General features: G+C 46.9%; 1 protein-coding gene across 4 annotated transcripts in view; it reads right to left on the bottom strand.

The window, feature by feature from the left end:
- Positions 1-20639, bottom strand: part of dner (delta/notch-like EGF repeat containing) — a 293020-nt gene that overhangs the window by 9491 nt on the left and 262890 nt on the right. For all 4 annotated transcript variants that reach the window (XR_011960841.1, XM_072571949.1, XM_072571950.1 and 1 more), the window contains 2 exons: positions 18458-18580; positions 9956-10069 (listed from right to left, as the gene is read on the bottom strand). Coding sequence is in view for 3 of the 4 variants with exons in the window: in XM_072571949.1 (XP_072428050.1) it covers positions 9956-10069; positions 18458-18580 (237 nt within the window). In the remaining variant the exon portion in view is untranslated. The remainder of the gene's footprint in view (positions 1-9955; positions 10070-18457; positions 18581-20639) is intronic.

Here is a 20639-nt window from a genome sequence, read left to right as displayed (position 1 = left end):
CCCTCTAAAGGTCCTGCCCCTTACATAAAGTCAGAAGTCACACGACACCAACAGGTTTGTATGGAATCACAACGTTTTGGAGCGCTGCCCCTTCATCAGGTGAAGTCTTAATAACTTGACAAAGCAGCAGAGCTCCGAAACGTTATGATTCTAAATGAACCTATTGGACTATTATCTGGTGTCATGTGACTTCTGACTTAGTCCACCCCAGTCCAACACTGGCACATCCACAGCATCCTTCCCTTAAATCTATACCCCTGGTCATTAATCCTTCCACCAAGGGGAAAGGTGCCTTTGTATATATGCCCCTCATAATTATGTAGATCATAATTAATTCTCCTCTGATTCACCTCTGCTCTGAAAATCAGAAGTCCCCTCTCCACCCAATGCCAGGTACTAGACAATCCTACGTGGTGTGGTTGAGGTGATACTTTTCAGCGGACTTTCCATGGTGACCAGGAAAAGGGTCATTTTTTTAACCTTGTGTGGTTACTGGGTGGAAGAGAATTTCAGTCCCATGGTAGCACCTGCAAGGTTTTATATCCATTGTTCTCAAACGTTTCGGGGTGAGCAAAGAGATTCCTGCTGATGGTGGGATGGTCAATCAGAAGTAAAACGAAAATGGCCATCTCAGCTACAGGTAGCTGGGTAACAGTCCAGAGAACAGAGGTAGCTGGGTAACAGTTAGAGGTGGGAAAGGGAGGAAGCAGGCAGTGCAGGGATCCCCTGTGGTCGTTCCCCTCAACAATAAGTATACCACTTTGGATACTGTTGGGGGGGGACAGCTGCAGTGACCGGGTCTCTGGCACGAGGTCCGGCTCTGAGGCTCAGAAGGGAAAGGGGGAGAGGTGGAGAGCGCTAGTTATAGGAGACCCTATAGTTAGAGGGACAGACAGTAGGTTCTGTGGACATGGGCGAGACTCTCGGATGGTTTGTTGCCTCCCGGGTGCCAGGGTCCAAGATGTCTCGGACTGTGTCTTCAGAATCCTTAAGGGGGAGGGTGTGCAGCCAGAAGTCGTGGTGCACATTGGCACCAACGACATAGGTAGGAAGAGGGGTGGGGAGGTCATTCAAGAGCTCAGGGAGTTAGGCTGGAAGCTAAAAGCTAGGACGGAAGAGTTGTCATCTCTGGGTTGACGGTGCCACGTGACACTGAGGCAAAGAATAGGGAGAGAGTGCAGTTGAACACGTGGCTGCAAGGATGGTGTAGGAGGGAGGGATTCAGGTATTTGGACAATTGGACTGCATTCTGGGGAAGGTGGGACCTGTACAAGCAGGACGGGTTGCACCTGAACCAGAAGGGCACCGATATCCTGGGGGGTAGGTTTGCTAGCACTCTTCGGGGGGGTTTAAACTAATTTGGCAGGGGAATGGGATCCGGACTTGTAGTCCAGCAAGTAGGTTAGCTGTTTTTCAGGATGTCCAAGAATGTAGGGAGGCTGTGGAGAAGGTAGCACTGACAGGGAATACTTGCGGACACAGAGATGGGTTCTAGTGTGTTTACTTCAACACAAGGAGTATCAGAAATAAGGTGGGTGAACTTAAGGCGTGGATCGGTACCTGGGACTACGATGTTGTGGCCATCACGGAAACGTGGATAGAAGAGGGACAGGAATGGCTGTTGGAGGTTCCTGGTTCCAGATGTTTCAGTAAGATTAGGGAGGGTGGTAAAAAAGGAGGGGGGGTGGCATTGCTAATTAGAAATGGTATAACGGCTGCAGAAAGGCAGTTTGAGTGGGATCTCCCTTTGGAGGTAGTATGGGCTGAAGTCAGAAATAGGAAAGGTGCAGTCACCTTGTTGGGTGTTTATTATAGGCCCCCCAATAGCAGCAGAGATGTGGAGAAACAGATTGGGAAACAGATTTTGGAAAGGTGCAGAAGCCACAGGGTCGTAGTCATGGGCGACTTCAACTTCCCAAATATTGATTGGAAGCTCTTTAGATCAAGTAGATTGGATGGGGCGGTGTTTGTGCAGTGTGTCCAGGAAGCTTTTCTAACGCAGTATGTAGATTGTCAGACCAGAGGGGAGGCCATATTGGATTTGGTACTTGGTAACGAACTGGGACAAGTGATGGGCTTGTTAGTGGGTGAACATTTTGGTGATGGTGACCACAATTCTGTGACTTTCACCTTGGTTTTGGAGAGAGATAGGTGCGCACAACAGGGTAGGTTGTACAATTGGGGGAAGGGTAAATATGATGCTGCAAGACAGGATCTGAGGAGCATAAATTGGGACTATAGGCTGTCAGGGAAGGATGTTGTTGAAATGTGGAACATTTTCAAGGAATAGATACGACGTGTTCTTGATATGTATGTGCCTGTCAGGCAGGAAAGAGATGGTCCTGTGAGGGAACCTTAGTTGACGAGGGAGGTTGAATGTCTTGTAAGGAGGCTTACATAAGTTGAGGAAACAAGGTTCAGACAGAGCGTTGGAGGGATACAGGATAGCCAGGAAGGAGCTGAAGAAAGGGATTAGGAGAGCTAAGAGAGGGCATGAAAATTCCTTGGCGGATAGGATCAAGGATAACCCCAAGGTATTTTATGCATATGTGAGAAACATGAGAATGACGCGAACGAGGGTAGGTCCGATCAAGGACAGTGGTGGGAGACTGTGTATTGAGTCGGAAGAGATAGGAGAGCTCTTGAATGAGTACTTTTCTTCAGTATTTACGAACGAGAGGGACCGTATTGTTGAAGAGAAGAGTATGAAACAGACTGGTAAGCTAGAAGAGATACTTGTTAGGAAGGAAGATGTGTTGGGCATTTTGAAAATCTTGAGGATAGACAAGTCCCCCGGGCCTGACGGGATATATCCTAGGATGACGTGGGAAGCAAGGGGCTGGAGAATGGCGAATGTTGTGCCCCTGTTCAAAAAAGGGAATAGGGATAACCCTGGGAATTACAGGCCAGTTAGTCTTACTTCAGTGGTAGGCAAAGTAATGGAAAGGGTACTGAGGGATAGGATTTATGAGTATCTCGAAAGACACTACTTGATTAGGGACAGCCAGCACGGATTTGTGAGGGGTAGGTCTTGCCTTACAAGTCTTATTGAATTCTTTGAGGTGGTGACCAAGCATGTGGATGAGGGTAGAGCAGTGGATGTAGTGTACATGGATTTTAGTAAGGCATTTGATAAGGTTCCCCATGGTAGACTTATGCGGAAAGTCAGGAGGCATGGGATAGTGGGAAATTTGGCCAATTGGATAGAAAACTGGCTAACCGGTCGAAGTCAGAGAGTGGTGGTAGATGGTAAATATTCAGCCTGGAGCCCAGTTACAAGTGGAGTTCCGCAGGGATCAGTTCTGGGTCCTCTGCTGTTTGTAATTTTTACTAAATGACTTGGAAGAGGGAGTCGAAGGGTGGGTCAGTAAATTTGCAGACGATACGAAGATTGGTGGAGTTGTGGATAGTGAGGAGGGCTGTTGTCGGCTGCAAAGGGACTTAGATATGATGCAGAGCTGGGCTGAGGAGTGGCAGATGGAGTTCAACCCTGTCAAGTGTGAGGTTGTCCATTTTGGAAGAACAAATAAGAATGCGGAATACAGGGTTAACGGTAGGGTTCTTAGTAAAGTGGAGGAACAGAGGGATCTTGGGGTCTATGTTCATAGATCTTTGAAGGTTGCCACTCAGGTGGATAGAGCTTATAAGAAGGCCTATGGTGTATTAGCGTTCATTAGCAGAGGGATTGAATTCAAGAGTCGTGAGGTGATGTTGCAGCTGTACAGGACCTTGGTTAGGCCACAGTTGGAGTACTGTGTGCAGTTCTGGTCGCCTCACTTTAGGAAAGATGTGGAGGCTTTGGAGAGGGTGCAGAGGAGATTTACCAGGATGTTGCCTGGAATGGAGAATAGGTCGTACGAGGATAGGTTGAGAGTGCTAGGCCTTTTCTCATTGGAACGGCGAAGAATGAGGGGTGACTTGATAGAGGTTTATCAGATGATCAGGGGAATAGATAGAGTAGACAGTCAGAGACTTTTTCCCCGGGTACAACAGAGTGTTACAAGGGGACATAAATTTAAGGTGAAGGGTGGAAGGTATAGGGAGGGGATGTCAGGGGTGGGTTCTTTACCCAGAGAGGGATGGCAGAGTCAGAATCATTGGTGACCTTTAAGCGGCAATTGGATAGGTACATGGATGGGTGCTTAAGCTAGGACAAATGTTCGGCACTACATTGTGGGCCGAAGGGCCTGTTCTGTGCTGTATTGTTCTATGTTCTATGGTCAGACTTATGTAACTGATCAGAAACACAATGCTTGTAGGACCTGAGATCGCGAGCTGAGAGCTGATAGAAATGTTACCGTGGGTCTCTCGGCCTCTGAAGGAGGATCTGATATCTGGTGTGATCCTGATCTGAAATCCCTTACGCTCTCTCTTCTCCCTTTTTCTGGGATTGCAATGTGTCTCGAAGTGGCTTCCTAATGAGTACTTCCTCCTAATAACTTATTCTTTTACTGTGAGGGCATAAAGATAATGTGCAGGGGCCTGGGGATGAATCAGAAGATTGACACAATGTAATAATGCTCCTTCGGTAACTGTAACATTTCTGTGATGCTGTGCCCTGGAGACGGGGACGCTGCCTAATCACAACAAGGCCAACAAGTTACATCGTGCTTCAAGAAAAGCATTGCTTCCCACATTCTCTTTCATCAAGTGGGTCCACTCAACTCTTCCAAATCACAAAGGGCACAGTTGGAAACTAACTGGGTAAAATTTGACCCAAACAATGTTGTTACTGCATTAATATAATAAAATAAACACAACAACCTCACCCATATTCTTGCAAAAAAACTGCCAATTAATTGATTAATCCTAACATATCCCTCACTCCTGTATGTGTCTGGTATCTGATGCCTGTATGAAACTCTAACAGTAACTGCAGTGTACTAAAAACTTACCAAGACAGTTATTGTGCTTTCTCTGTGACACTATGACACAATATGTTCAGGGGATGTGAACATCAGCGGTTAGACTAACATTTTCTGTTCATTACCAATTACTTCTGAGATGGTGCTCGTCACTTTCGGATCCTGCCAGTGGTTTAGGTCTTTGACGTTAGGTTCCAGGTTCACCTCCTGACTCCCCAAAGCATCATCTACAAGGCACAACTCAGGACTATAAGGGAATACTCTCCAATGGCTGCAGCTCCATCAACACTCAGGAAAATTAACACCATCCAGGACAAAGCAGCCCCCACTTGACTGGTCCCACATCACAAGCATCCACTCCCTCCACCACCGATGCTCAATAGCAGCAGTGTGTACTATCGACAAGATGCACTGCAGGAATTCGGGTCAGATCCTCAGACAGCCATCTTCGTCTGGAAGGACATGGGTAGGAGATTCATGGGAACACCACCCCCTGCAAGTTTCCCTCCAAGTCACCTCCATCCTGACTTGGAAATATATCGCCATTCCTTCAGTGTCACTGGGTCAGAATCCTGGAAGTCCCTCCCTAAGGGCATTGTGGGTCAACCCACAGCAGGTGGACTGCAGTGGTTCAAGAAGGCAGCTCACCCCCACCTTCTCAAGGGGGCAACTAGGGATGGATAATAAATGCTGGGCCCAGCCAGCGACACGCATATTCGAAAAATGAATCTTGTCTTAACCCAGCCACAGTATAGGAACTATAATATATTTCCAAGTCAGGACAGTGTTACATGCAAGGGAACTTGCAATTCAATGAATGCAGGCGATGTTGCTGCTCTGTTATCACCTCGGCAACTAATTTAAAGAATACAAACACACATGTTCTGGGAGAAAGTGAGGACTGCAGATGCTGGAGGTCAGAGTTGAAGAGAGTGGTGCTAGAAAAGCACAGCAGGTCAGGCAGCATCCGAGGAGCAGGGGAATCGACATTTCGGGCAGTAGCCCTTCATCAGGAAAGCTGACCTGCTGTGCTTTTCCAGCACCCCTCTCTTGACACTTGTTCAGGGCTCAGTCAGAAGTAAGTGTGGTGAAAATTGGGCTGCCTTTCCCAAGTCACGTTTGGCTATTTTCTGTTCAAATTCGTTTATCTATCAGCGATTGTTAAAAATTAGATTTAGGTTTTATGTCACCTGTACTCAAGTACAGGAATACAGGAGTGCAGTGAAACATGTACAAAGTCGCTGATTTCTGATGTCATACAAACGTCAGGATGAAGGACAGAAGCAGAAATAATAGAAACAGCCAGAAGAAAGGTAAATGTCCAGATCACTCCCCCCTCCCCTGACCCATCTCCACCCTGGGTCCTCACTGCCAGAAACACAGAGCCCATCCCTCAGTCTGTGAACACTCAGGTTCCCCGTGTCCCCGCACGCTCGCACAGTTGGAGAGTCACCGTCTCTGCTGTCAGGTACCCAGGCCCAGCCCCCACCGCTGGAACTATATTGTTATTCTTCGCCATCTTACCTTCAACCACGTCATGGCCACCGTGAGTCCCCTGAAGCTGATTACGTGAGAGATCATATTGACAGGATTAAATGAAGAGAGATGGAGGAGAACGAATGCTCTACCTTTGGACTGCGAATAGGTCATGATTGGAATGAGATTGGCCTGGTGGATCTCACTGAGCATGAGACAGTAAGGACTGCGGATGCTGGAAATCAGAGTCATAGGAACAGGGAAGTCAACGTTTCAAGCCAAAACCCTTCATCCAGCCCGCAACGTCGACTCTCCTGCTCCTTGGATGCTGTCTGACCTGCTGTGCTTTTCCAGCACCACATCTATGACTCTGACTTCCAGCATCCGCAGTCCTTACTGTCTCATACTCAGTGAGATCCACCCGGCCAATCTCAGTGCTTTTCCAGCCTCACATCTGTTGAGTATGAGTTCCCTGATTGGGGCTGTTAACCAGGGTCAACCAGAGAGCCCTGGCTGACAGAAGAACACAGGAGATTCAGAGACTCTGCTCACCCTAAGGACTAGTATGTGTAATCTGTAAATAAACAAAGATTTGGTGTCGGGATACTGGCCTCCATGGAGTTATTTCGAAATATTTTGCAATTCTTTGTCTAAACTTTTCCATCAACCCACAAAACGTGGAGCAGAAATTTAGAATACCTTTTAAAGTCAGCATTTTTTGTTATCTTGTCTATCACAAACCATTTGTTGGTTACATTAATGTACAGCAGTCAGTTTGTTGGTAAGTTAGAGAAAATAAAAACGGCTTTTAAAACAACCCTACTGGTTTTCCTGGGCCTAAAAATTTTAAGTCCTTCTAAAGGGACCTGCAGAAGCAAGATTTGAGGAACAGACAGTAATTTGTTCAGAGAGATTGGTTCAGTTTGCTGCCTGTGTGTTGGTTTCAAATGGAATGTTTTGAAAACCAGCATAAACTAACACAGAAAGCTGACTGGTACGCGATTTAAATTGATTTGAAATCCCTTGGTAATTTGCGCTGGCTCAGATGATTCTGAATGAATTGTAAACCAACAGAACTTGAATGGAAACTGAAGCAAGTTTCATTTTTGTAGCAGCTTCCTGGACCTTCATGGTGTGGGAAGCATTTTGTACTCTAAGTCAGAGCTCTGGCCTGTGTACAATGACTGTGTCTGAATACTGTGGATTTCCTGTTAATTCACTTGGCCACCAAACTCACCTGGAGACATCCCAATGCAGAAAGGCAGGCCAGTAGGACCATGCACAGCTTATGCAAAGTCTCTGATCTTTTGGGTATTGTTTGAAATGAACAAAAAATTCAGATAGAATCCCGACAGTGTGGAAGCAGGCCATTCAGCCCATTGCATCCACACGAACCCTCCAAAGAGCATTCCATCCAGATCCACCCCCCCTATACACATGACAATAAATTCAATTACATTTGCCATGGACACTAGGGACAATTTAGCATGGCCAATCCTACCCTACACATCTTTGGATTGTGGGAGGAAACCGGAGCACCCGGAGGAAACCCACGCAGACACGGGGAGAATGTGCAAACTCCACACCGACAGTCGGCCGAGGCGGGAATCAAACCTGGGACCCTGGTACTACTCCCAAAGCTCTGACCTCTACTCGCTGAGCTAACCAGCAGCACACAACCGTTTATATTCCTCTTGCATTGTCAGTACTCCGGATCTTATCCCTTCCCTCATTACAACCTTTCTCACTCCTCCCCCACCCCCCCCCCAGTCATCACAGTTACAGGGAATGGCTCATTATAAATGTGAGTGAGCATTGCCTCTTCTGAAGGTGATACATCAAACAGCAATCCTGGTTTCTCCTTTCCAGTTGCAGGGCTGTTTCCAATTTACTGCTTCATTGAATATTGGCCGGGTGTCTGTAGGACAAGTGTGTGTGTGTGAGAGTGTATGTGTGTGTGAGAGTGTATGTGTGTGTGTGCGTGCATGTGTGTGCGTGTATGCATGTATGTGCATGAGAGCGTGTGTATATGTGTGTCTATGTGCGTGTGTGTGTGCATGTGTCTATGTGCGTGTGTGCGTGTGCATGAGTGTATGTAAGTGCGAATGTGTGTGTATTTGTGTGCAAGTCTGTGCATGTGTGTGTGCATGTGTGTGTGTGTGTGTGTGTGTGTGTGTGTGCGCGGGCCTGTCTGTGAGTGTGTGCCTGTGTATGTGTGCGTGCCTGTCTGTGAGTGTGTGTTTCTGTGTGTGCATGTGTCTGTGTGTGTGTGTCAGTGTGTGTGCACCTGTGTATTTGCGTATGTGCGTGCGCATATGCACATGTGCGTGTATGTGTGTGTGTTTCAGTATGTGTGTGTGAGTACATTTATGTGCGTGTGTGTGTGGCTGTCTGTGTGTGAGTGTTTGTGTGTGTGTGTGTGCACATGTGCATGCGTGTGTGCCCGCGGGTGTCAGTGTGTGTGCACGTGTGTGTGTATGTGCACGTGCGTGTCAGTGCGTGTGCGTGTGTGTGTTTCAGTGTGTATGTGTATGTGTCCATGTGTGTCTGTGCATGTGTGTCTGCATGTGTCTGTGCATGTGTGTCTGTGTGTGAGTATGTGTGTGTGTGTAAGTGTGTGAGTGTGTGTCTGTGTGTATGCATGTCTCTGTGTATGTGTGTGTGTATCTGTGTGTGTGTGATAGCATGTGCCTGTGTGTGTATGTGTGTGAGTCTGTGTGTGTATGCATGTCTCTGTGTGCGTGTGTGTGTATCTGTGCGTGTGTGATAGCGTGTGTGCCTGTGTGTGTATGCGTGTCTCTGTGTACGTGTGGTCGCTCACTCAGGCGAGATTTACCCTTTCATGTTTCATCTAGCGGTGAGTAAGTAAAGGAAAGTTGGCTGTTTCTGCTGCTGCTGCAGATTGTAATCCTTCTTCACATGAGGTTGACAGGTTGATCCGGCTTGTCATATACGGAGTGGTGGAGGATTGTGGGTCTGTACTCGATTAGAAGGATGAGGGGGATCTGAAGGAAACTTACAGAATACCGAGGGGCCTGAATGTGACAAAGATATTTCCACCAGAAAATTCACTGGGGGTTAAATATGTGATTTAAGAGTGAATTTAAACACTTCCACTGTAACCATGGAAGAGGCATCTTTCAGGAATCATTGGATTCAGGGAGGCTTCCAGAGAACTGGAAAATGTAAAATTCCTGTTTAAGAAGGAAGAAAGGTAGAAGATGGGAAATTATAGGTTACAATGTCTTCATGATCTTCATTAGATTTTTAATTCCAAACTCTTGTTGAATTCATATTCAATTATCTGCCATGGTGGGATTACAAATCCCATGTATTTGCAACATAAACCATCCAGACAAGTGGGGAGATTTCTACCCCATCCTGACTTGGGCCTTGCAGCTCTGGGGAGTTTCTGGTCAACCATAAATATTGGTCGTGGCTGTTCAGTGACGGTAATACAATTAAAACCCTTCCATTTAGCAGCTGAGGTACTGTTGAGAATAGGTGTTTTGTAAGGATTAAGGCAGATTAATGCTGAAGGGGATCTGTTCCCATAACAGTGAGAAGCCCGAGTTCCTTGGCCATCGAGCTAATTGCTATTCTGTACGACTTACCAGTAAATCCTGGGATACAAACACAAGTGGCATTTTGCTCCTTGCTGGTACAGGTCCCTCCATTCTGACAGTTGACTGCAGTACAGGGATCCTTATACAGGTCACAGTGCTGACCTGGAATTAGATGGAAGCAATATTACTTTATTTATGTACTGCCTTTAATGTAATCAAACATCCCAAGGTTTAATGATTCATTGGAGCATCATTAAACAGAATTTGACATCAAGCAACGAAAAGAGATGGCAACAAATTGCTCGGTGAGATAGGATTGATGGGCTGCCTGAGAGTAGAGAGTGACCAGGGAGTTTTAAGAAGGGAATACCAACAGGGCAAAGTGATGAAGTCTAATGATTGATGAGAAACCAGGGTTGGGAGGGTCACTTGGTGGACTGTAGGGATGGAGAGATTAGGGAGGGGTGTTGCCAAGGGAGGATTTGTAAACAGGAACGGGAATTTTTAAAATGAGGCCATGTCAGTTTGGGAGCCCAAAGGGTTCAGTGAGGGCAGACCTGATGTTTGAGGGCAACTTGTCTTGCGTTATTGAAGCTGCAGAGTTTTGGATGATTAAATCAATGCTTCTCAAGAAGTAATTGTACGGCTGTGGCTATAATAACAATAATATTAACGATAGTAAAAACAATAATAACAATAATAATAACGATAGTAAAAACAATAGTATTGCTATTCAAGCAATATGTTTACAAGCTGCAGACTGAATTGAAGTGCAACTAGATTCATATCCGTGTTAAATAATCACATGAAACACGTGGAAACATGAAAGCACTGTGGACGAACAAAAATAGACAAAAGGTGCAGAAACTATACAATGAAAATCCATCCAATAACAGGCTGGTCCTGGTATCACTGCTGGATAGCCCTCAGTACTGACCAATGACTAAAGATCCTGCCTTGTTTTGGCTCCTTGGTTTCCCAGGCTGTGGAAAGGGTGGCCTGAGATTCTGCCCCCTGTAGATCCTGGAATCAGCAGAGATCTCCGGGGAATCAATGTGTTGCTGTATTAATCTGGTGTGTACTTCTGGTTTAGTACGATAAATCTGGTGGGAAACTAACACAATCCACAGAGATAGCTGGGATGTATACATTCGTAATGTCTCTCCTTCAGTTTTAGAATTGTTTCAAAACACAACCAGGGAAGAATTTCTGTTCTCAGAGAGAGTCAGATAATTAGAAAAAATTGTCAGCTGTGCAGAGGGTAAAACACGACAATTCTTCATATTGAGCCTGAGTGCTCTAATGAGAGAATTCTGTTACCAGGGGCATGAGCTTGGAGAGACAGCGGCCTCTCTTTCATTCTTATCTTTGTATTTTCTTATAAGCTGTAAGACTTAGGAGCAGAATTAGGCCATTGGACCGATCAGGTCTGCTTCACCACGCGATCATGGCTGATATGTTTCTCAACCCCAATCTCCTGGCTTCTCCCTGTAACCTTTGATCCTCCTTTTGTTGAAAAATGTGTTGCTGGAAAAGCACAGCAGGCCAGGCAGCATCCGAGGAACAGGAGAATCGACGTTTCGGGCTTAAGCCCTTCTTCACCAATCAAGAACCTATCTCTGTCTTAAATACACTCAATGCCTTGGCCTCCACAGCCGTCTCTCTGGCAATGGGTTTCACAGATTCCCCACCTTCTGGATGAAAAAATTCCTCCTCATCTCAGTTCTAAAGGGTCATCCCTTCACTCTGAGGCTGTGCCCTCGAGTCCTAGTCCCTCTTAGTCGTGGAAACCTCTTCTCCACGCTCACTCTATCCAGGCCTCTGAGTACTCTATTTCAATAAGATTCCCCCACCATCCCTCTCAACTCCATCGAATACAGACCCAGAGTCCTCAACCTCTCCTCATATGACAACCCCTTCATCCCCAGGATTGGTCTTGTAAAGCTCTTGTGCACCTCCGCCCCCCCCCCCCCCACCCCCCCCCCCCCCCCCCCCCCCCCCCCCCCCCCCCACAACGCCTGCACATCTTTCCCTAGATACAGGACCCAAAATTGCTCACAATATTCCAAATGTGGTCTGATCCTTATACAGCCTCAGCAATACATCTCTGCCCTTGTATTCTAGCCCTCTGGAAATGAATGCTGTCATTGCATTGGCCTTCCTAACTGCCAACTGAACCTGTATGTTAACCAGAAGAGAATTCTAAACTAGGACTCGCAAGCCCTAATGTGCTTCAAATTTCTGAACTTTTCCCCATTTAGAAAATGGCCTCTGCCTTTATTCTTATAACTACTTTCCCACACAATTTTATTATCTAAAAATCTGTCTTAATATTATGGTTTTTTTTCTTCTGGTTTACCCTCAGTTTGCTCCTATCTGTAACTGTGTAGTTGCCTCTGCTGATATTAATTTTCAATTTTCTGCATTGTATCTAAATCTGATGTAGTGTGTGTGTGTGTGTGTGTGTGTGTATGTGTGTGTGAATACGTGTATCTGTGTGTACACATGTGTCTGTGCATGTGTGGCTGTGTGCGTGTGTATGTCTGCATGTGTGTGCGTGTGTGTACATTTGCCTGTGTGTATGCGTGTGTGTGTGTGTATGCGTGTGCACACGTGTCTGTCCGTGTATGTGTGAATCTGTGTGTGTGTTTGCGTGTGTGTCTGTGTGTGCGTATCTGCGTATATACGTGTGTCTATGCATGTGTATGTGTGTGTACATGTGTCTGGAACAAAGAACAAAGAAAATTTACAGCCCAGGAACAGGGCCTTCGGCCCTCCAAGCCTGAGCTGATCCAAATGTACTGTCTAAACCTGCCGCCCAATTCCTCAGCATCTGGATCCCTCTGCTCCCCACCTACTCACGCATCTGTCCAGACGCATCTTAAATGAATCTACCGTGCCTGCCTCTACCACCTCTGCTGGCAACGCGATCCAAATGCCCACTACCCTCTGTGTGAAGTAGTTGCCACGTGTATCCCCCTTAAACTTTCCACCTCTCACCTGGAATGTGTGACGTCTCGTTATTGAAACCTTCACCCAGGAAAAAAGCTTGTCTTTATCCACCCTGTATATACCCTTCATGATTTTGTAAACCTCAATCAGGTCCCCCCTTAATCTCCTTTTTTCTAGTGAAAATAAACCTAACCTACTCAACTTCTCTTCATAGCTAGCACCCTCCATACCAGGCCACATCCTCGTAAACCTTCTCTGCACCTTCTCCAAAGCATCCACATCCTTTTGGTAATGTGGCGTCCAGACTGTACACCGTATTCTAAATGCGGCCGAACCAAAGTCTTGTACAATATTAACATGACCTGCCAGCTCTTATACTCAATACCCTGTCCGATGAAGGCAAGCATAGCAGAAGCCTCCTTGACCACTCTATCCACGTTTGCAGCAACCTCCAGGGTACAATGGACCTGAACTTCCAGATCTCTCTGCCCATCAACTTTTCCCAAGGCTTTTCCGTTTACAGTATAGTTTACTCTAGAATTAGACTTCCCAAAATGCATCACCTCACATTTGCCTGCATTGAACTCCATCTGCCACTTCTCCGCCCAACTCTCCAGTCTATCTATAGTCTCCTGTATTCTCTGACAGTCCCCTAGGCTTTCTGCTACTCCACCAATCTTCATGTCATCTGCAAACTTTCTGATCAGACCAACAATGGCCTCTTCCAGATCATTTATGCATAGAACAAGCAACTGTGGCCCCAGTGCTGATCCCTGTGGGACACGGCTGGTCATCTTTCTCCATTTCGACCTGTGTCTGCATCTGTGAGCGTGTGTGTGTGTGTGTGTGTGTGTGTGTGTGTGTGTGTGTGTGGTGGGGGGGGGGTGGTGGTGGGAATCAGACAGAATTCCTCCATCTGTCTCTCAGTGATGCTGTAGCATCCAGTGTCGGTCTAATGTTGAATATTGTTGAACAAGTTAAAGTCCCTTTTTTGACAGGTAGCGAGCATGTGTCATATTTTCTTGATTCCACGGTAATCAGAATGATGGTTAAAAAACCATGAATGTGAGTTATTGTGCCCAGTGCTCTTACAGTTTAGCACCAAAGAACATGATCGCAGAGTCAGGGATCACTGAACACTTTAACTCCCCCTCCCACTCCACCAAGGACATGCAGATCCTTGGCCTCCTCCATTGCCAGACCATGGCAACACGATGCCTGGAGGAAGAGCGACTCATCTTCCGCCTAGGAACCCTCCAACCACAAGGGATGAATGCGGATTTCTCCAGCTTCCTCATTTCCCCTCCCCCCACCTTATCTCAGTCCCAACCCTCAGACTCAGCACCACCTTCCTAACCTGCAATCTTCTTCCCGACCTCTCCGCCCCCACCCCCTCTCCGGCCTATCACCCTCACCTTAACCTCCTTCCACCTATCACATTCCCAACGCCCCTCCCCCAAGTCCCTCCTCCCTACCTTTTATCTTGGTCTGCTTGGCACACTCTCCTCATTCCTGAAGAAGGGCTTATGCCCGAAACGTCGATTCTCCTGCTCCTTGGATGCTGCCTGACCTGCTGCGCTTTTCCAGCAACACATTTTTAAGATCACACAGTTAAAACAAAGATGAAGACGAATTTCTTTTGTCAGAGGGGAATGAATCTGTGTAATTCTTTACTGCAGAGCTGGTTGAGACTAGGTCTTCAAGGATATTCACGGCTGAGATAGTCAGATTTTTAATCAATAAAGGAAATTGGAGTCAAGGACTATCTGATCAATCACGATCCCACTGAATACCAAGACAGACCTAATTTGCTGTGTCCGTATGGTACAGATTCTATGATTCCAGGCCTTTCAGCTCATCCCAACCTTCTGAAGAGTAGGCCATCCACTACCCTATCCCTCCATTTCCCATAGCCAACCCACCTAACCTGCACATCTTGGGAGGGAAACTGGAGCACCCTGAGGAAATCTGCACTTGCACAGGGCGAATGAACAAACTTCGCACAGACAATCACCCAAGGGTGGAACCGAACCCAGATCCCTGGAGCTGTGAGGTAGCAATGCTAACCACTGAGCCACTGTGCCACCTACTTCAACTTGCATGTCTTACGGTTTTATAATGACAACTCAAGAGTAATAGCAGCTTCTGTAGGATGTTCTATTGTTGATAGTTTTGTACAAAGTGTGGCAGAGGGCAGGGTTGCCATGGTAATGACCGCAAAGCAAAAGGCCTGAGGGAATGTAAATTGGAGATAGTGTACCTTCGGCCTGTGCACAGGTTTGAGAAAGTAACCAAGTGGGTCCATTCGGAGCTGATAGAGCAAATCTGTGAAGTGCGTCTAACATCAGAAAAGTGTGTCTAATATCAACAGGAGATTGAGCAGAGTAAAGTGTGCAGTGATAGGTTCCAACTGCAGGATAATTTCAGTTATACAGAAACATCAAGAATAGGAGCAGGAGTAGGCCATTTGGCCCCTCAAGCCTGCTCCATCATTCAATGTAATCATGGCTGATCATGGAACTCAATATCCTAATGTCATTCTCCCCCATATCTCTCGATCTCTTTAGCCACAAGAACTATATCTACCTCCTTCTTGAAACCACACAACATTTTGGCCTTAACTGTTCTCTGTGATAGTGAATTCCACAAGCTCCCTACTCTCTGGCTGAAGAAATGTCTCCTCATCTCAGTTCTAAAAGGTTTACCCTTTATCCTTAAACTTTGACCACTAGTTCTGGATTCCCCCACTATCAGGAACATTCTTCCTGCAGCTAACCGGTCTAGTCCTGTTAGAATTTTATAGGTTTCTGTGAGATTACCCCTTCATTATAACCTTAACCCTAAACTCCAGTAAATACAACCCTAACCGACTCCATCTCTCCTCACACTCCAGTCTAGCCATCCCATGAATCAGTGGGGGGGGAGGGGTGGGTGGGGGCTGAGCTCAGGGGGTAGAGGACTCAGGATGGGGAGGGGAGCTTGGGAGTGGGAGAGTGGCACTGAGCTCTGGTTGGTGGATGGGGTTGGGTGGGGGAGGGGTGCTCGGGATGGGGGAGTTACCCTAATCTCTGGTTGGTGGAAGGGGAGGGCTGGAGGGGTGGGGGTGTGTGTGTTTAAAGGCCTTCTCGAGGATCAGTGTGATGGGGGGGGGGGAGGGGAGGAGGGGATATCTCTGGTTTCAGTTCCGGCCCCTGCTGATGGTGCAGGAGACCCAGAAAGGAAGGTGATAACTGAGCCCAGTTCCAGGCACCTAGTTTGTGTTCCTGTTCTCTGACACACCATGTCTTCATTTCAGTTCTTTCCTTTTTTGGTCTCCCTATCCCACCTGAAACGATGCCTCAGCCTGGCAATGGGGGACTGGGAGGATGGACAATGCTGAACCGTTCAAAGAACCCTCTAAAGGCTGTCCTGAGGATATCCAAGAGTTAGTTCCCTCTCCTTTTGGTGACTGACATTAGCCTCTTCATCACAGAACCATGTGGCCAGGAAAATGGCTGCGTGGGCCATGTACAAGTGAATTGATACCCATCAATGTAACAGCAATAGATGTCACCCTTTTCCAATCAGCCTCAGAAACCTGCAACTCTGCACTCCGTGGAGTGATATATACATTTTGAAATCTCACACTTTAAGGAGCTAAAGGCAACATATAAATTATATCAGCGAGTTTTGAGAAGATTTGTAGCTCAGGTTGAGGTTCTGGAAATAGGTTTGCTCGCTGAGCTGGAAGGTTCATTTTCAGACGTTTTGTCACCATACTTGGTAACATCTTCAGTGAGCCTCTGGATGAAGCACTGCTGATGTTTCCTGCTTTCTATTTATATGTTTGGGTATCTTTGGGAAAACCCAAAGAAACCCAATCACATAAATATATGAGGATACAAAATAGGGACAGGGTTAGGCCATTAGCCCTTTGATCCTGTTCCGCCTTTCAATATGATCATGGCTGATCATCCAACTCAGTCCCCTGTTCCTGCTTTCTCCCCATACCCTTTGATCCCTTTAGCCTTCAGGAAAACTCCTTCCTGAAAACATCTCATGTTTAGGCCTCAATCACTCTCTGTGGCAGTGAATCCCTCAGGCCCCCCCACTCTCTGGGTGAAGACATTCCTCCTCCTCTCAGTCCAAAATGGCCACTCCCGTGTCCTTAGACTGTGAATCCCTGGTTCTGGACTCGCTGGTCTTTGAGAAAATTCTTCCTTTGTTTACCCTGTCGGGGCCTGTTAGAGTTTTATACATCTTTCTCAGATCCCTAATATCATGATAAATCCAGCCTCTCTTCAGATGTCAGTCCTGCCATCCCAGAAATCAGTGCTCATGCTTGACCGCCCTCAACCTTGCTGTCTCTCACCACCCCCACCACCTCCACCACCTCCAACGCACCCCACCCTGAGTGACCATGGCCTCCCTTGACTGATCAGGGCTCTCAAACAGGACAAGGTTCCTGGATGGCTGTCTGTCCTCGATGAGAGAGGAATGGTTGACTATCCAAGAAGGTGTAAAGTTGTTGAGGATGGGTTATTAAATACATTCAAGGCTGAGATAGACAGAAATTTCATCGGGAAGGGAATCAGGGTTATGGGGAAAGGACAGGGAAGTGGAGTTGAGGATCATCAGATCAGTCATGATCTCATTGAATGGTGGAGTAGAATCAATGGGCTGAATGGCCTACTGCTGCTTCTACATTTTACGGTGTTAAGTGAGTGAGCACTGAGAAAACAAGCTGAGAGACTTGGAATGGACCGTGCTCTGATGTATAAGATGGGAAAAAAGGTATTTAGCATTGCAGGGAAAGGTGTTGGTGAGCTCAGGGTGCAATATTGAAGTGCGGAGGTGAGTCCCAACTATGCCCTGGTGATATGGTGAGGCTGTGCCCTGGTGATATGGTAAGGCTGGTGTCCTGGTGATATGGTGGGGCTGTGCCCTGGTGATATGGTAAGGCTGGTGTCCTGGTGATATGGTGGGGCTGTGCCCTGGTGATATGGTAAGGCTGGTGTCCTGGTGATATGGTGAGGCTGTGCCCTGGTGATATGGTAAGGCTGGTGTCCTGGTGATATGGTGGGGCTGTGCCCTGGTGATATGGTAAGGCTATTGCTCTGGTGATATGGTGAGGCTTGTGCCCTGGTGATATGGTGAGGCTGGCCAGTGCCAACCTCCTTGCGTGGAAGGTGTTGGTGGTCACTGCTCATGGAGGTAGCCCTCAGGGTGTTGGGGAATGATGGCTGAGAAGGATACTTGGTGAGGTGCTAGGTACCCACTCGGATTTCCCCATCTCATACCTCTCCAGTGCCTGGGAGGTTAGGAAACTGCAGACCAACGAGCTGAGGTTAGGTATTAATGAGATGCGAAGACATGCAAATTGTGAGGTTCCAGCCTTGCCATGAAAACCTTGAGAAGAAAGCCAGACTTCTTTAAAGCAATCTCTTTTCTCCCATTCTCACCTTATCTTACTCAACAAAGTATCCAGGGGCTGGGGAAGTTCCACCCACAGACTCATAGAGTCACCGATATCTACCACAATGTGCAAGGCCCTTCAGCCCATCACATCCCGTGCTGGTCAAAAACAACCACCAAATGATTATAACCTTAGTGACCTACCTTCATAATCATCTGGACACAGGCATTCGTACCCATTCACCAAGTCTTTGCAGGTGCCTGAATTCAGACAGGGCTCTGAAAGGCATTCATCATCTTCCTCCTCACAGTATAACCCGTGGTAACCTGCAGAGAATGAGCTTCCATATTACAACTGGAACATAGACCTGTACTAATGATTGCTTCTGAATGTAGCTGAAGGTAAGCCTCAAGGCAAAAGGCAGTAATTGATCGACATTAATATAGAATGAGACAATTAGACAGAAATATGGCCTGAATTGTAACTGGGGCAATTTTGCACATTGGACCTGTCCCATCTAGGTACTGTTTTAAAATTGCCCAAACTAACGATACAACCCAGAATAACTGATTGCAGTTTACACACATAGAATATGTGGTACAGAAATATGACATTCAGGCAAATCAGTGACACACTTCCCAATTATCCTCATCACCCCCTCTCAGTATAACCTTCCACCTCTTTTCTCCTGCATGGATTTGCCTCAGTCCCTGTTAAACACATTGATGCTCCCTGCCTGAACCACACATTGTGGGAGCATGTTCCACATTCTAAACACCCTAAGAAGTTAGGTTCTGAATTCCCTATTGGATTTATTTTATTCACTTGTGGAATGTGGGTGTCACTGTCTGGGCCAGCATTTATTACCCGTCCCTAGTTGCTCCTTGAGAGGGTGGGGTTGAGCTGCCTTCTTGAACTGCTGCAGTCCATATGCTGTAGGTTGACCCACAATGCCCTTAGGGAGGGAATTCCAGGATTTTGACTCTGCGGATTTTCTACCTAACATTGGCAGCCTCTAGATTTGCTGTTCCCCAAGAGTCTCTCAATTTCAGCTTCTGGTAATGTCACAATCAGGGAAGGTGATGGCCAAATGGTGTTATCAATCCAGAGATCCAAGTAATGTGCTGGGGATCCAGGTTCAAATCCTTCTATGGCAGATGGTGGAATTTGAATTCAATAAAAAATAATTAAGAATCTCCCGATGACCATGACATCATTGTTAATTGTCAGAAAAACTCACCTGGTTCACTAATGCCCTCCAGGGAAGGAAATCTGCCATCCTCACCTGGTCTGGGGCCTGGAGCCAACATTGTCTCACAGACTAGTCACAAAACAGCCTAGCATAGTCATACTCGCAGTATCAAACCTTACAGACACTGTCCCACACCCCATCATCACTATCCCTGGATATGTCCTGTCCCACTGGCAGGACAGACCCAGCAGAGGTGGCAGCACAGTGGTATACAGTCGGGAGGGAGTTGCCCAGGGAGTCCTTGACATTGTCTCTGGACCCCATGAAGTCTCATGGCTTCCGGTTAAACATGGGCAAGCAAACCTCTTACTGGTTAGCACGTACCGTCCTCCTTCGGCTGATGAATCAGAACTCCTCCATGTTGAACAACACTTGGAGGAAGCACTGATGGTGATAAGGGTGCAAAATGTACTCTGGGTGGGGGATGTCAATGTCCACCACCAAGAGTGGCTCGGCAGCAGCGTGGCTGATCTAGCTGCTCTGGTCCTAAAGGATAAAACTGCTAGACTGGGTCTGTGATAGGTGGTGAAGGAACCAACAAGAGGAAAAGAAATATACTTGACCACATCCTTACCAATCTGCTGGCTGCAGATGTATCTGACCATGACAGTACAGGTGAAAGTGACCACTGCACTGTCCTTATGGAAACATAGTCCTGCCTTCACATTGAGAATACCCTCAATCATGGTGTGTGTCATGATCACCGTGCTAAATGAGACAGACTTCAAACAGATCGAGCAACTCAAGACTGGACATCCATGAGGCACTGTGGGTCATTAACAGCAGCAGAATTGTACTTTAGCACAATCTGTAATGTCATGGCCCGGCATATCCCCCACTCAACCATTACCACTAAGCCAGGGGATCAACCCTGGTTCAATGGAGAGTGGAGGAGGACATGCCAGGAGCAGCACCAGGTATATCTGAAGATGAGGTATCAACCTGATGAAGCTACCAAACAGGACTACTTGCCAAACAGTATCAGCAGCAAATGACAGACAGAGCTAAGCGATCTCACAACCAATGGATCAGATGTAAGCTCTGTAGTCCTTCCACATCCAGTGGTGAATGGTGGTGGACAATTAAACAACTCCCTGGAGGAGGAGGCTCCACAAATATCCCCATCCCCAATG

Source organism: Chiloscyllium punctatum, chromosome 6 (genome assembly GCF_047496795.1).
Source record: "Chiloscyllium punctatum isolate Juve2018m chromosome 6, sChiPun1.3, whole genome shotgun sequence".
Classification (NCBI taxonomy): domain Eukaryota; kingdom Metazoa; phylum Chordata; class Chondrichthyes; order Orectolobiformes; family Hemiscylliidae; genus Chiloscyllium; species Chiloscyllium punctatum.
This window is presented reverse-complemented; position numbering and strand designations above follow the sequence as displayed.